This window comes from Melanaphis sacchari, unplaced genomic scaffold (genome assembly GCF_002803265.2).
Source record: "Melanaphis sacchari strain LSU unplaced genomic scaffold, SCAv2.0 Contig43_pilon_pilon, whole genome shotgun sequence".
Taxonomy (NCBI): Eukaryota; Metazoa; Arthropoda; class Insecta; order Hemiptera; family Aphididae; genus Melanaphis; species Melanaphis sacchari.
In genome coordinates this window covers 967,285-984,790 of record NW_020271284.1, presented here as the reverse complement: position 1 = coordinate 984,790, position 17,506 = coordinate 967,285, and the positions used below count along the sequence as shown (strand labels likewise).

The following is a 17,506-nucleotide window of genomic DNA, read 5'->3' as shown; positions in this document are numbered from 1 at the left end:
AAATAAATTATGTAGTATAGTAAGCTACATACATTTTTTTTTGCGTGCAGTATAGTCGGAGAGGACGCCAATCATAAGTAGAATAACATTGATGAAATTATTATACGATTCATAAATATTTTTTGTCTTCGTATTATATATAAAGTAAAATATACTATAAATAATGTATAGTTTTAAATTAGTTGTAAAAATGAGTTTTCATAATATTTATGATATAATCTGATAAATAATATTACATACGCTGTTATGAAATTAAAATATTTTTCTCCTACCTGGTAATTTAATGTAACATATATTTAATACTTGTAACAGGAAGGACAATAAATCCACCACTCACTAAGATAGATAGTTATTAATTTAGAAGGTAAATAGGTAAGTATTAATTTGAGTATTATGAGTGACTGAAAATTATAATACATAAAATTAACTTTAAAATAGAAGAATTTATAGTTATATAAATAATTCTAAAACGTATAAATTGTACCAATTATATTTGTTTAAAAAAAAAAAAATATGAAACTTACGTCGGGCATTCATTGAATAGAAAAATGTATGTAGCAAAGGATTCAGTACCAGTATCATTACTGAGCGCAAATGAATTTAAGAATATAGTAATACGCATTTCGAAATATTCACATAATGCTGACAGTTGTCAAATAGAAATTGAGCGTGCTTTGTGTTATATGAAAGACAATATTACAATAATTTCAAAGTACCTTAAAAAGTATTTGTTTTTTTACTCATAATTTTTGGTATCGAATGTCTATTGTATAGATGTCAATTGTTCTGCCAAATGTATGGCCAATTGTCGAGTGTCAAATGTCCGTTTTCTATGTATTTATACTATATTACACTACAGCTAGTACTATGAACCATTATTATAATATAATGATCATTTCTTATCGATTCATACTAGCACGCATATCAAAAGTTATCTTCAACAACTTTTACTTTTTGAACCTGTCATAAATAGGTAATAATATATTGTCATATTTATATATTATTTAAATTTAAAATTGCACTGTAATCCCGAATTGTAATGATTTAAATAATTTAAAAATAACGACAAATTGAACAACTACATAAGTATACAGATAGAAATCTATGGAAATAGAAATTGTTAAAATCTTGAGCTTAATAGAAAAAAAATTTAAAAAAAATGGTGAATGGTGTTTTTAAATTCATAATCAATTACGGTTCTATAAACTGTTGCCTGTTACCTATACTGCTTATTACGCTTTTTTTAAATATTTATTTATTTTTTATAAGATAGTTATATATTAATTATAAAAAAATCGATATTTACACTATAAACTATCAATTTAAAACACTAATAAAATATATCACATTTAAAGCTATTCTATAAAAATGATTATAAATTTACTCTGCTCAAAAAAGAAAAAAATCAATGTTTGACTAGAGTAAAGCTATTATTATGAAGTGACGTAAATCGTAATTAGTCATTAGACAAAATATATATGTATTATAAATTATAATAGCAATAAAACATACTAGATTCAAGAATAGTAAAGCAGGTACTAAATAATTAATTAAAATTAACACAATATTGTAATTTTTTCCAATATATTGAATAAAGTAATAAATAATCCAGAAATATATCTGTGTATCCAATAAATTTTATTTATCAACTATAATATATTAATATATAGGCACCTATCACTTTTAGAAAAGAACACAGGCGAATTTATAAATATGATGTTCAAGGGCTAATTTTTTTTTTAGATAGTTAATTTTATGTTTATGTACTATAAATATATTTAATAGGTATATGTACCTACGATTGTAAGCACACAAAAATAGAAATCATTGTAATTTATAACTCATTTCTAAAGTGAAATTAAATTTACTACAGTAAATATAATACGTAGAAACATTTTAATGGTTTTATTTATAGCTCGAATTCAAAAAGTTAAAAGTATAAATTATTTGATTTTTACAAAATAATTAAAAAGTAACAAGGAGTTTAGTACTAAATAATACAATAGTCCCATATAAATCATAATAAACGTCTCATATATCTTGGTTTTTTGAATATTGAGTTTAATATTATATAAACATAGCATTATGTTTTAAGACGTAACTAATTTTGTAAATTATCAAACATAAACGTTTAAATTATTTTACTTTGAATTTTTAAGTATTTTTTTTTCAATTTACAGATAATATATAGACTATTAAACAATGATAATTAATCCTATACAATTATGGGTATTTATATTTTCAATATTAGTGAATTGTGAATTGTTAACTAAATTTTTCGTTTTGAAAATTGTAAAATTATGTTTATAATTATTTTAATATATGATTAGCAACTGAAATAATTCTAACGTATTTTAATAATCTAAGCGATACTTTCATATAATTCGTACTAATTATATATATTATAGATACAATTTTTATGATTTATTTAAAATGTTTAAATTTTATATTTATAGAATATATAATATGTAGCATGGTTTATAGAAAGAACACTCATTATTCCAGATTATTTTTGAAATCAATTTTTTTTTTTATTAATTTAATATATACCTACACAATATTTTAAATTAAAATAGTATGTAATTAAAAAAAAATAAATCTAATATTTTATTGTTATCGTTACAGTTAAACTATTTATAAATACAAATCAACTATATTTTTAATTAAAATAGTATGTAATTAAAAAAAAATAAATCTAATATTTTATTGTTATCGTTACAGTTAAACTATTTATAAATACAAATCAACTATATTTTTAATTTCGTATTCTCAAGTAAAATATTTTATGATCATTTTGATTTATTTAAATTTAATATTTAAGTACATGAATCATTCATTAATATTTTATTTATTCAAAAGTAGTCAAAGTAGAAATACGAGGTATGAAGTTGCAAAGAATACTTTGTGGAATTGTGTAACTCTACTGAGAAATAGGTTTAATATAAACTATAAAATATAGTTATCATCGAACTTGGCAATTTATTTTCAAAAATACAACAATAGTCTTGTTTTTTGTGTTTAAATAATAAAATTACCCTATATATTTTTCATATACCTAATAATAAAAGTGAATTAACATATTATATGTTAAAATTAATCAATTAAATTTAAAACTAATAATGTTTTTAGTTTCAAACTAAAATTAAATAGGTAGGTACTTAAATTTTTATTTATTTCAGAAATTATATTTATTCTTAAATTACTGCTGCAGTGTGTGCCAATGCATAAATTTACTAAAAAAATTATGTTCTTTTTTTATTATTTATACTTTAAAAATATCAATAATATTACATAATGTGTTATACTGCCGTTAACTTCTACTATATTTTACTGTTAGTGCAATTAAATTGTATAAATACATACGAAGTCATGTGAAGAAACGCATTGTTTGACGTATACTTAAAAATAACTGAAGTATGTAAAATTAAAAAAAAAATTTTCATATAATATAAATTATATATATATAAATGTAATTATGTAATATTCGTAATTTGAAATATAAAAGAGTTTACTATGATAATAATAGTAAGTAATAAGATGGATATAAGACGTTTTACAAAGAAGTATTTAATTATTATTAATAAAGTTTCATAAGTTGAATATGTAACTATCTACAATATCAAGTAATACATACCAAAATCTATTATATTAAAAATTCATTTTTATAAAAGTAGCATAATATTACATAGGTAGAATAGTGAAAAATCATATTATACCTTTGACCTTTTGGCCTACGAGAAAATCAAATATAGGTCAACTGTTTCTGTCCGACTTCAAATCCACTCCCACTTCCATTCGTACATACCACAACTTGTAAAACCACTGTATACATCACAACTGCGTATATTAGCTCTTTTTTTTAAAGGACTTTTTTTTTTGAGATGATAAAAAAAAGCCATTTTCATTAAGAAATGTCCGATTATTATATATTTCAATATCACTGTGAACGAACTTCAGGACACGACTCTTCTTCTTTTATCATTTTTATTTTTAACGAGAGCAATAATAATATATATATTATTATATTATGCTATAGTAAATTATATAAATAAATGATAAATATATCCATTAATATATATATATATATATATGTTACTCGTACTCTAGATCCATTTAAAACAAATGACATAATATACTATAAACATATAAAATAGCTTTTGTAGTTTAAATAAATAAAAATACATCTTACCCTCGCCCAACGATTTTGGATCGTGGAAGATTCTGAGCCAATATAACGTGATGCATTTTAAATTAAACCCATTTCTCATTTATATACTCTATCCTGCTTGCATGCACCTGTATCTCATACTGCCGGATGAATATCAAAGCCTTGGGGGAAGTTGACGTGTCCATGAATAAGTTATGAGCATACTGAAGGGTAGCTATGGTGAACGTGGCAATATTAATATACACGTACAATATAACTTTTTCGTGTATATAAACACACGTAGTATATGTAAGTATATATTTCAAGGTATTCTAAATTTTAAGTGACAGTAAATTTCACTATGAAATATTTAAATTAGGCAAAAATTAACGATGTGAAAACGATTTAAAATCATATTATCTAGAAAAAATTTTGAATATATTTTTTTATTAATTAAAAAAGGAAGATTTTTGGGGTAACTTTTAAAAACTAAATGGGGACTTATATTTTCAAAATATGATTTATGTACGGTTTATTTTTTATAAATTTTGACAGGTCATTTATACTTACGATTTTTTATTTAAGAAGGTATTGGCATTTTAATTTCATTTTAATTTTGCAATATTTTAACAGTTAGTGATAAATAATAATAAAACTATACGCATGAGTTTTATTCATTGTTGAACTTTACACTTAAATGTAATATAAATAATTTATTTGTTAAAAAATGAAATTATTGAATTATCAATTTATTAAAGTAATAAAACGAAGAACTGTCAACCATTTGGATATCACAGATTATATTAATATGTTATGTAAGGATGCCCCAATTTAATTTCTATAACCGAGTTTTACCGGTTATATCTAGGTCTCATGATCATTATGAATGTATAGTAAGAAGGAGTATGTATTAAAGATATATATATATATGCATATATTTAATCTCTATAGACTTACAATTAACAATATATTATTTTATTAATATTATTCTACTACAGTGATTAGGTACCTACCAATAAAGTTTGGTGAGGTATGTCAGAACAATAAATTACCATCACAACTCACAAATTAATAAGTTTAAGACTGGTAGATAATTTATGTAATTCATTTAATTTATTATAAATTGTAATATTTGTTGATATTTGAAAATTAATGATAAAATAAAAAAATACAATTCCAACACGCGGTTGTTGAAACTTGATAATTTATAATGCTTGTCACATGTTCCTTCATAATTCTTATGACAGTTAAATAGTTAACAATTAATATTACGATGACACATTTTTACTAACGCTATGGATATATTTAAAATATGAATAATGTTTTATTAGGGTTTTGATGTTGTTTTTAAATTAATTCATATAACAATTTAAACATTATACCTAGTTCCATACTATATCAATATATTGTGCTTACTTCCAACAGTTAATAATATTATTATTATGCAATTTTTTCCAAATGACTTTTATCTTTTTATTTAATTTGTAATTACTAATTAAAATACTGAGCTATTTATATTTTTTTGTAATAAATATGTACTTTATTTCAAAGTCTACTACAATAATACTAAAAGCTTTATCATATTTTTGATTGCATTCATGCATGTACAATATACATATACATTTATATATAAAGACTAAATACATTATTCTCGTAAAGATTATCTTTGTTTTAATTTATATTTTGTGTCCTGCCTTTTGTAATAAAATTAAAATTATATTATTAGTTATAACTAGGCTTATGACTTTTCAGAGGTGAAGTATAATTTTTTTTAAATCGATGTTGTTATTTTTTAGTACTAATAGAAATGGTAATCTAATACTAAGTTGATTCAAATAATATTTTCATTAGTCAAAAATTAAAGGTATTTTTAAAAATTTGAATACCTAATTTTGTTTGTCGTATAACATTATTAGCACAACAATGTTTTATAATCATTTAAATATTTAACTATTGTAAGATATATGTTTTATATTATAAACAATAAATATTATGTAAAATTATTAAAAAAATAAAAATTTTTCCAATAACAGCATTAGTTATAAATATTACTATTTACTATAAATGCGTATTTATAGAACTAACTATGCTACTTGATGCGTTTTTTTATTATCAACACAGTTATATGTGATTTTGACCAATTTAATAAAAAATTCAATTAAGATTTTAAACACTCGATTTATTACTGTAATAAATTGATGGCTAGAAAGTGCACAGATTATTAAGGTTGTACAACAATGCATCAACGTATTACAAAAGCACAAAGTACGAGTATATAATACTCAATATTACTAATTATTATTATTCATTGATCGCATTTACAGATTAAAAAAAAATTCAAATGTCAATAACTTCTTTAATTATTGACGCATAAAATATATAAATGGCTCGTCAAATTTCAATAAAAGTAAACTGTATAAGATTCATATTTTAAAAGTAGAGGTTTCCATTTAAATTTTAAAAGTTATTTCTAAAATCTTTCCTTTTTACTTAATAAAAAGTTTAATTAATACTAAATTGATTAAATTATCTAACAGAAAATAGTTTTTATATAAGTAATTTTTTCCTAATTTAAATTGGTCATACAATTTGGAGCATTCTGTATATTTATTATACTTAGCACAGCTGCGCGTTATTATTATTGTTTAATAAGTTTTTTGTAATTTCGATTTTGATTAAAAGAAACAATAGATATATAAATGTGTATGTTTTTTAGCAGTGAAGATAATAGTTGTAGTCAATGATTTGTATTTTTCTTATTGTTACTGGATGCTTTATTGTAGTATCTATAATATATATATATATATAACCATATATCGTCTAGATATATAATTTATTATTTTATACACAAAATATAAGTAGAGAAATACATATAGAAGAAGAAATAAAATAATGTGTGTTCTTTTATATAAAAGCTTAAAGAATGGTGCTTTCGCGGTAGGATAGTTTGAATTTCAACACGTCAGTTGAAAATCCGCCTAAATCCATAATCCTACAGAATTGCATAACCTTTAACCAAAGTAAAATACGATACGTACTACATTACTACAAAAGAGAACGATAAGATCTTATAGGTTGCCATATTTTAATTAAAAATTTTTTCATCTAATATATTTAACCAAAAAAATAATAAATAGATATTGTTTAAACATTAAAGAATATAATTCTATTACGACAATGTTCTAGTAATGATCAATATTTTTTTAAATTTGTATTTTGTTACAAAATTATGCATACAGGTATACAATCAGTTTATTTTTATAAAAACTATTGTTTATAAATATAAAATATAAATAGGTACTAAATTTAATTAACTTACACTTGAGATAGGTAAGAGTTGAAAAATAAAAAAATTGCTAGTTAATTTTTTAGCAAACATAAACAGTAAAAAAAATAAAGGTAAAATAAAAATGTTAGAATTATATTTATTATAACTTTTTTGATAGGAAAATGTTTAAAAAAGCAATAAAAAGTAAAGAAAATAACGAATGCTCGTTCTGAAAAGGATCAAGGCGGTGCATATCTATATATATATTATGGTTATTTATATCAACAACCAATTCTAAATAGCAGTCGTAAAGACATGAATAACAACACTGCAGTTGCATATAATATGGCGTTTTAACAATAAGATAGATTTATATTTTTGACAAAATTATAACTCAAATAGTCAAATAAATACTATGCAAATTACTAAAGAAAGGAACAGATGATTCAATATACATACAGGCATACATATAAGTACATAAATATATATGACAAATCCTGAATCCACATATGGATAATATAGGTATACTACATAAAGGATGAAAATCTGATTTTTAGAATATACTAGTTAAAGTTTATATTTTCAAATTCTTGATATTTTTATTCAAATAAAAGAATTCCGAATTTTTTATAATAAAATTTTCAGAAAATGTAGTCAAAATCAAAATTCAAAGGATTAATTTAGAGTTGTTTAACTTTTTATACCTATGACAATAGATTCATAAGAATGAATTTGAAAGGGGTTATAGTGATTTGAAAGTTATATTAATTATCAATTGATAAATATATTAATATTTATATAACTATTTATTGTTTATAATTTGACAGAGTGATGAATAAATATTTGATCCAATGTTATATCTATTCTACATTTTGTGAAATATCATCCGATTTTATAACTGAGAAACTATTTTAAAAGTTCTGAGTCCAACATTTAAATTAAGTAAATTTTCGAAAAAAATAACCATTAAGGTATCTAAAGTAAATAAGAGGGGCTTTCATTTGAAAACAGAAATTTTTATCATCATAGGATACTGATTAAACAATACGAACAATCTTAAAAGTTTGAAAATTATATGGTCTTTAGGTACTTTAGCCTTTAGGTATATTTAAAAATTCAAAAAAATCAGAATTTTAATAAATGAATGTTTAAATTAGATGAAATTGAGTACTAAGTATGCTTTGTGAATCACTCTGTAAATCGTCTGCGCACGTAGATGCAGTTTATAATGTCTGTGTCCAGAGTATACTCTAGTCGGCAGAGCAGCCACGATGTAACTGTAGTAAAATTCTAGATGATATTGAAACAACGGTCGCCGTTTAAACACTATCTCGGTTTCGACGCGCTAACATTGATGACGACTACGACTTTTTGTCATTGGGTTATCAATTATGGTATCACGCCGATTAGTCTTTGGAGTATACTTATATAATAATATGCAGTATAAATATTAAATACCGACCGCCGTTGCGGTAAGTTTATGTTTAGTTCGTTTATACACACCAGTTGTATACGTAAACAGAGTTCTATACAAATACAACCTCCCGTCGTGCTATGTATGTGTAATGAATAACGGGTATGATTCTAGCTTGCGGGTATATCACGACAACGGGGCTGTATAAACGTGGGGTATAAATGTGGTGATAAAGGTACAATCGTTGTACGCGTATTATTATATTATACTATATTATATTATATTATATTATATTATATTATATTATATTATATTATATTATATTATATTATATTATATTATTTATATACAGACGATGCGGAGACAAGATTATATCATATTATAGCAGATTGTATCAGATTTCAATTTGGCTTTAGGAATTTTGCGTTTCCCTGCCCATAATATAATATTGTACGTGTTCATATACACAAAAAGAGTACAAACTGCGCGTACATTCATCATAATCTAATACCACTTATATGGTAAACGATGAGAGGTTATAATATTATGTATACGAATGCACAAGATATCCTATATTAAATATACACCTATAAATACTTAAAAATATATGTTATAGCACGAAGCTATAGTGTTGGGTATTGAAAAAGCCGGCCCATAAACTGATTTCTTGTATATTTATCGTAGATTGATTTATTATACGCCGCGTAAGACATAAGAGTACGGTTGTAGAGAATGGGGAATTTTTTTCTGCTGCAGCAATACGTTACACATAACATTGATAAAAACTTCATATTATTAACAGCTATTAAGATTGAATATGTACTAAATAATATTCAATATGGTCTGATTAATATATTTATTTATTTTTTAATTTTAATTATCCGTTGTTGTGTATATTATTATATTACATAATACTACTTAGTATATAATATAAAGCGTTTCAGTAGGTATAGTACAATTTTTCAATATTGTGAATATAAATAAATAAAAAACGTATGAGATATATTTAAATCCATACTAAAATACACTTTTAGAATATTATATGTTTATTGTTAGGAAATGTATGGGTAAATTATAATACTATAATATTTAAACTATAGATATTTTTCATAAATGTGCTTTTTATAAATTAATTTTTTTAACAACTATAGACGTTAACAAGCATTTGTTATGAAACCTATGAGCCTTGGGAAAATCTTAATTGATTATTCAGTATTTTTTTACATATTTCCATTACTCTATCTATATGTATATAATAATAACAGATATAATTTAAAAATCTCAATGAGCCCAGAAATACTCTTCCCTTGTATTCCCCTATGACAACCTATCGAGCGTGTTTTAGACATTTAACATTGTAACAATTTATACTAATAGGTTTAGCTATTCAATTATTACGATGTTTTAATTATGCAAAGAAATAGTTTACTTAAAAGTTTAATCCAATAGTATACATTTTTGTGATTTTAAAATAAATTAAACTATTACAATATTTTCTTTGTATTCTATATTTTAGAACTAGAAAATGAAGTTATCCTATTATAGGCTTTATCATTAAATGTATGTAAGTACGAGTATATGAAAGTTATAGGGACAGCAGCTAGGCTTTTATATTAATTTAACATTATTATTACCAAGGTATTCTATAACATTAAAATATACAATACAGTTTTAATACAGTATACACTATACATATAGTAGTAAAATATTATAATAATATCCTTAAGTATCAAGAAACTACAGATTATAAGTTAATAGTGTTTTATTTTTCCTATTCCAATCAGTTTAATGAAATAAATTTTTATAAATATATGTAGTATGATATACAAATAAGTGACGTATTAACTATTAGGGTATGGATCAATGTTACAAGTCTACGACGTTTAAAAATGTTCATTAAATTTCCCTAAGGATGTCTTTTATACTGTACATTTATATAGCAATACAATTTATGTTTTATTACGATATTAGAATACATACCTCTAAAATTTCATCGCCGACTTGTAAACATCCGGACTTTGCGGCCGGACCGTTGGGATTTAATCCGCACACCATGACCGCCATTTTCGTTCGGTCCTTGTGACCGGATAAACTAAGACCTAGACCGGAACCAGGAGACCTCTCCAACATTACTACCAACACCTCGCTGATGGAACCACCGTCCCTGACATCGCACAGATATCCATACTTTTTCTTTGCTTTATCTAAATAAGAAACATAAAAAACAGTAATTAATAATAATAATATATTATAATTATCATTTTCTAATAAAAAAAATAATATGCAGCGCATGAAGAACTTGATATTTTGTTGATTTTAAAAATCATTATTTTTATTAGTTTAGATTCTCATTATAATTTAAATAGTAAAATAATTTCCAAACAATTTCAATATAAATAGGTAAAAATATGATACTGAACCAATAGTTAATTGTTAATAAGATAATAAAGTAAAGTAAAATGAACCATGAGTGGAATATTATAGTGTACCACAACTTTGCATGGTATTCACTTCTATTAAGCTTATTTATTAATAAGACAAATGGACAATTGTTATAATTATGAATAATAAATTACGTGTTTTTAAACGATTAAAATGGTAAGTTCGATATAAATTATAAATTAATATACATAAATATTTCTTGTTTCGGTGGTAAAATTGTGGATTTGTTCCACATTTTACTTTGAATTTTTTTTTATGGTAGATTTGCATACTGTGTACTAAGCTTTGAAAATTGAGTAATAGCAATCACAGTGAGGATTAAGAACAAAGTCCAGTTTGTAAAGAAGATACCCATATCTCCAATACCCATGTCTGTAGTTAACCATGTTTCCGTGAAAAATTGTAATAGGATCCTACACTCGTGAGATTCTTAAGGGGAGATAAAGATGCTCTAGTCTAGTCTGATGATTCCAATTTTTTTCCAGGTATACAGTAACATTGTAGCAAGACAGCTAAAACATTATTAAATAAGACAACGGTTTCTAATGAGGGTTACGGGTTTAAGTCTAAATGAACCATATAACTGAATTTAAAGTAATTATGGATTGGTAAAGTAGAATCAATTTTGCATTTAGTCCATTCTTTGTAGTGATGTAAAAAGTCCGGATTTTTTTTTCAAATTATTCAGATATCTGAAGCTAAAATTTAATAACCGAATAATTCGAATAATCTGAATAATTCAAATTTTTTAAAGATGTAATATTTACGTAAAATTTAATTTTAAATTTTAAGTTTTACGGACTTAAATAAAACATAGTTCTATAAACCTATAAATAAAATAACAAATATTTAAATTTTTAATAAATAAGTAACAATTTTAAAATATTCGGATTATTTGATTTATTCGGCTAATTTGAATTTTATCCGTCATATCCGGATTATCCGAATAGTATTGGAATCTGGATACTAATGACACCACTAATTCTTTGAGCAATGATTTTTTGTGTTGAAACTGCGGAGTACTGAGTGACATAATATTAGTCTTGAGAACAGGTAACAGGTTTGACAGGATAGATTTGATTATTCTTATAATGATACTTATAATGCTTTTTAATCGGTGCAAAATCCACGGGTGAAAGCAGAAGTTCTAAGTGTTCAAAAATCAGCACCACAGTTTATATGTTTGTAATTAATACTATCGTTACGGGAGCTGATCATTACCATCTACCGTAATATTATTTAAGTGATTTTTAAGCAAAAGTGAAGTATTTAAAGCTTGATCACAGATTATACGAAGACTTATAAATATTTAAATTTTTATGGAAGTGGGAGTTTAAATCTGATTTCTTATTTATATAATTATGTTTGAACTATATCATTTATGTTTATAAATGATTTAATAAAATATTTTAATTCAATAGACCACTAAATAAACATAAAACAATTTTCAGAAAATTATTCCACTTCGAAATATAAAATTAAAAATATATCGTTTGAAAACACTTTAATAACTGTTGATACTAATAAGATTAACTAACTGCAAAAGGACCACTAAACAGGGTATTTACTTATAGTATTCTTATATTTTATAACACTGTTGTAAATCGATCGATTACTCACGTTAGAAATGTAATTCATTGATATGTGCGGTACAATAAATTAATTAATTACACCAATTTATTGAAAAACAATGAGCATCACATGAAAATTCCTATTGTTGTGTCGATGCGAATAATAGCATCCGACGAAATCTGCAGTGCCAGAACACAATGTGCTATTTGATATTTACTGTACATATTATATGGAACACCCAGGAAATGTATAGTAAAGCTTCTATAAATATAAATATATATGAACTTTGAAAGTAATAGAATTGGGTCTTTAATTTCAATCGTACTTGGATAAAGCTAATCGGTAATATTACACGATTTGCTATAAATAAAAAATAAATAATCATAATTACGCATATTTATAATACGCAATAATGTACAAAAATAAATATTTATTCTTTAAAATACCATATTTATGGATGGATTCTGTCAATATTCTATTTTAATTATTGATTTACAGTTAATAACCAAGTTTAGTTAATTAATATAATTAATATACCTACTTCTAAGAATATAATTTAATAATCTTGTAAAGTGCTTTACACATGTTATTTGTTAACGTTATGTACTTTATGTAAACGAACGGTGAAAGGGTAAGTAAATATAGAAAAGCCCTTCACAATTAATTTTCAAGCGATAAATCCTAGAAGCGTCAGTATAGTAGTATTTCAACAGTATATATTATTTAATGATACTATGTAATTTCATACTTTTATTATTGATTGGTTAAATTATATTTTAATGTGTTCAACAGTTATAAAAAAAATAATATCTTTAAACGTTTTATATAATAAAAACATGACTTCAATATTTTTAACGAGTTATGTCGTAAATTTATATATATATATATAATTTAACTATAATAACTTATACAGTTATACTGCAACACGCAACCTTTTTATTTTATTGAAATTAGTGACTACTTTTTAATTATTTTGATATCAAGGTGAAGTAAATAATAAAATGGGTAAAAGTTTCATTTCAGTAAGCATACATGGAAGTTTATTTATATAGTGGTCTAATCACTGTATAATATAAGGACTAGTTTTATTATACATAATAGGTTATAGTTTAAAAAAATTATAATTTTAATATAAAAAAAAAAAAATAATAATAAATGTTAAGTATTTTGTGTAATTTGTAAAACGTGTACTTTCTTACACTTGATAATTGATATTTTATAAAATTAGTTTCTAGATAGGCTTTATATAAGGATATTACACGATAATTTCTTAATGGCCAAATAGGAACCTCATAAGGTATTTTTATGAGTATAAACTTAAACGAATCCGCCACTTTAAAAATTAATAAACTTATAAACCTAATAAAATTATTGCAATTAAGAATAGAATATCACACAAGTCACCCAACATATTTTAAGCACAGTAGTATAATCATTATACACAGAAAATATGTCTATAACAAATGTCTATCAATGCACATCGTTTGTAAGGCGTTTAATATTTACTAGAAAAATATTTAATATAGTATGTGATAATAAAACGCAATAATTGTGATTTGTAAATAAAGATATTTTCAAGTTATGGAAGAATAAATTCATTATTATTTAACTTAATCATTAATTATAAATTATTAAAAATTATGATGATCAAATATTTATACTTTCTCAACTCGGTTTTTACATATTACAAAATGTCTTAAACAGTCATAAACTTACGTATAAAGGAAGTTAAAAGTATTACCTTTTTTAAAACATTGTGTTTTTTTTTTTTTTTTTTTTTTTTTTTAGTTAATATTATTGTTTATTTTTGAATAAATCATTGTCTGTTTGTAGTTATAAGTTATTAAAAGAAAAAAAGAAAATATTATCTATACAAATACTATTACACTTACTGGTAGTTATGTTTTCAATTTAAGCATATTCAATGCATCAAACGTATAATTTGACAGTAAATATTTCCTGTTATTTGAAATATATAGTTACGCGTTTTAGTATATTATTACGTTTTAACACGACATTCAAACGTTTAAACGGGAATATTGTATTCGATATGCATGTAATTAATACTTCGTATCGATAACATAATTATAACATATTATACATTTAATTTATTCAAGTATTCAACATTAAATAATAATTAATATTTATAAATCATTTATCATAAATAACTATTAGACTTGAACAAAATATTACTGAAAATGTTAATTTTAGTAATTTAGTAATACAACAAAATAAAAAATAAGAATTAGCTCATAGCAATCTATAAAAATTATACATACATTAAATGCAAAATAATAAAAATCTATTATATTATTATGATATTCTATTATGAATTATGTTATTGATTTAAAATTTAGTAATTAAGAATAATTTTAAGCTATTTTTATTTCATACTTAACGGATATTTTTACAGCGTATTGTTATACTGTACATTGATATTTACTTAAAATAATAATAGTAGGTATATAAAATTATATCATAATACATTTTTATACTATTATGTTTACAAAAATTAGTTCAACTTATAATAAATATAAAAATAAATTACTCGTCATAATATAAATAAACTATAAAGTATCCTTAAAAATATAGAGTGGTTTATTTTTATTAATTGATTTATCACTAAATTTAAACTTAATAAATCAATAAAATTACAGTAACCTTTTCAATGAATATAATACTTACACTCGAAAGTCAAAATATACTAAACAACAGAAAATTTTCTGCCGTTTTTTTTTTTTTTTTTGATAAATTATATTATTATAATTAATTTTTAAGTATTTACATCTTTTATTTTCTCAAAAACTATTTTAAACATACCATTAGCAACAATACAATATGTATTTAATACTAATATTAAACTATAAAGTATACTTGAATGCCATCTTGAACCATTTAAAAGCTATATATTTATAAATATAACATTGTGATATTACTAAATAATATTATGTACCAATACTACACTTCAGCAGTAAACAATAAGTTAAATATATATATATATATATCGATTAGATAAGTATTTTCAAGTATATAGTATTTAACTGTGGTATATTGTTTAATATTTTGCAAGGTTAATACTACAATAAATACACACACATATAATAGAATATGAACCAACGCTACAAGCTACGTTTCATATATTGAGTATCTACGGTGAATCGATTTTTAGTTTTCACTGCAATACTCAATAAAAAACGATCTATTTTAAAAACTTGAAATATATGAACCCTTGAGGTTAGTAAAACGCAGTCATATAAAGAAAAAAATAAGAAGAAATCTGTATACATATTATATATTTATTCACTTCACAAATTATACGCGAACAATTTATATTTTTAAATACGCCAGGAAGATTTCAGGTAAAAACCAATAATTTTTTCACATAATACAGACTAAATTAAATCCATACGCCGGAAAATATATATTAACAGGAGGAAGTTATATTTTACTAAATCCTTTTTAAAACATTCGGGAATCGAACTTTATTTAGATTACCAAAGGTGCTTATATTCTATCAAATAAAATGTTTAACAAATTATGTATTTAAATATATTTTTATAAATATAATAATTAACTTAAAAGTAATGACAAACATAATTAAATCAAAATATAATCACTATACAATATTGCTTAGTTCAAGATAAAAAAAATCACTCTGTATATATACAAAGTGCGTATTTTTATACTAAGCACTAAATTGTCTTGAAAAGTAAGAATGCTTTAGGAAATATTTTATTTACATAATTTTAAGTCATTATTTACAAACATTTTAAAAAGTTCTATTTTTAATTATAATTTTTTGTTTTATACTTTTTAAATAACGACAGACATTTTTAATTTTTAAATATCAAAGCAGAATATATTTCTGTTAATTTTGATAATTAAAAATTAATAAATTTATTGCTCCACTCAAAATCTAAAATTATGTAAAATAAAACTAGTAAGCTATAACTTATAAGCATATTAATTAAGTCTTAATTGAGTTAAGTAGATATTAGATTGGTATATCATAAAATATTGATCCACTACGACTATTACTATAGTATTATTACATAGTATTCACTTATCTAAACTTTGAATACCTACGAATACATAACTTATAATTAACAATATTTTTTATAAATCCAATGTATAAAAGTTGAATTTCTAAAAAACTATACTTTACGTAAACATGGAACTAAAAATGTATGATGTCATTGAACTTATTTCTATTTGATCGAATACATTATCAATTGTATTTGTATTATTTAGAACTGACAGTTTTTGGGCCTGCCTCAAGTAAAAAAGTTAAAAATTATAAATTATTTTAATTATACGTATTGTATTCGTAAAATTTGTCACAAATGTTTAAATGTTTAACATAGTTTAAAAAATTATATATTACACATCGCTTTTATGAAGCTTAATAGCAATTAACAATACTTAAATAGTCAAACTTCAATTTTTTTTTTTTTTAAATTAAGGTATTCTTTACTAGCGATACCCTGTATAAAGTAAATACAAACGTATATATACCATATATTATGTATATATAATACATACTTGCACATAAACGTTCATGCGCGCGCGCACGTGTGTGTATATATATAACGGTGGTAGTTCAGAGGATGCGACGACGCATGAATGACCCGCATCCCGAACGTATCGATTATACAAAATACCG

At 23.1% G+C, this 17,506-nt stretch overlaps 1 protein-coding gene across 4 annotated transcripts in view; it reads right to left on the bottom strand.

Moving 5' to 3' along the window:
- The window catches only part of LOC112597660 (multiple PDZ domain protein-like), a 60,031-nt gene that overhangs the window by 11,722 nt on the left and 30,803 nt on the right, over positions 1-17,506 (bottom strand). For all 4 annotated transcript variants that reach the window (XM_025343793.1, XM_025343794.1, XM_025343795.1 and 1 more), the window contains exon 25: positions 10,810-11,033. In XM_025343793.1, coding sequence (XP_025199578.1) covers positions 10,810-11,033 — 224 coding nt within the window. The remainder of the gene's footprint in view (positions 1-10,809; positions 11,034-17,506) is intronic.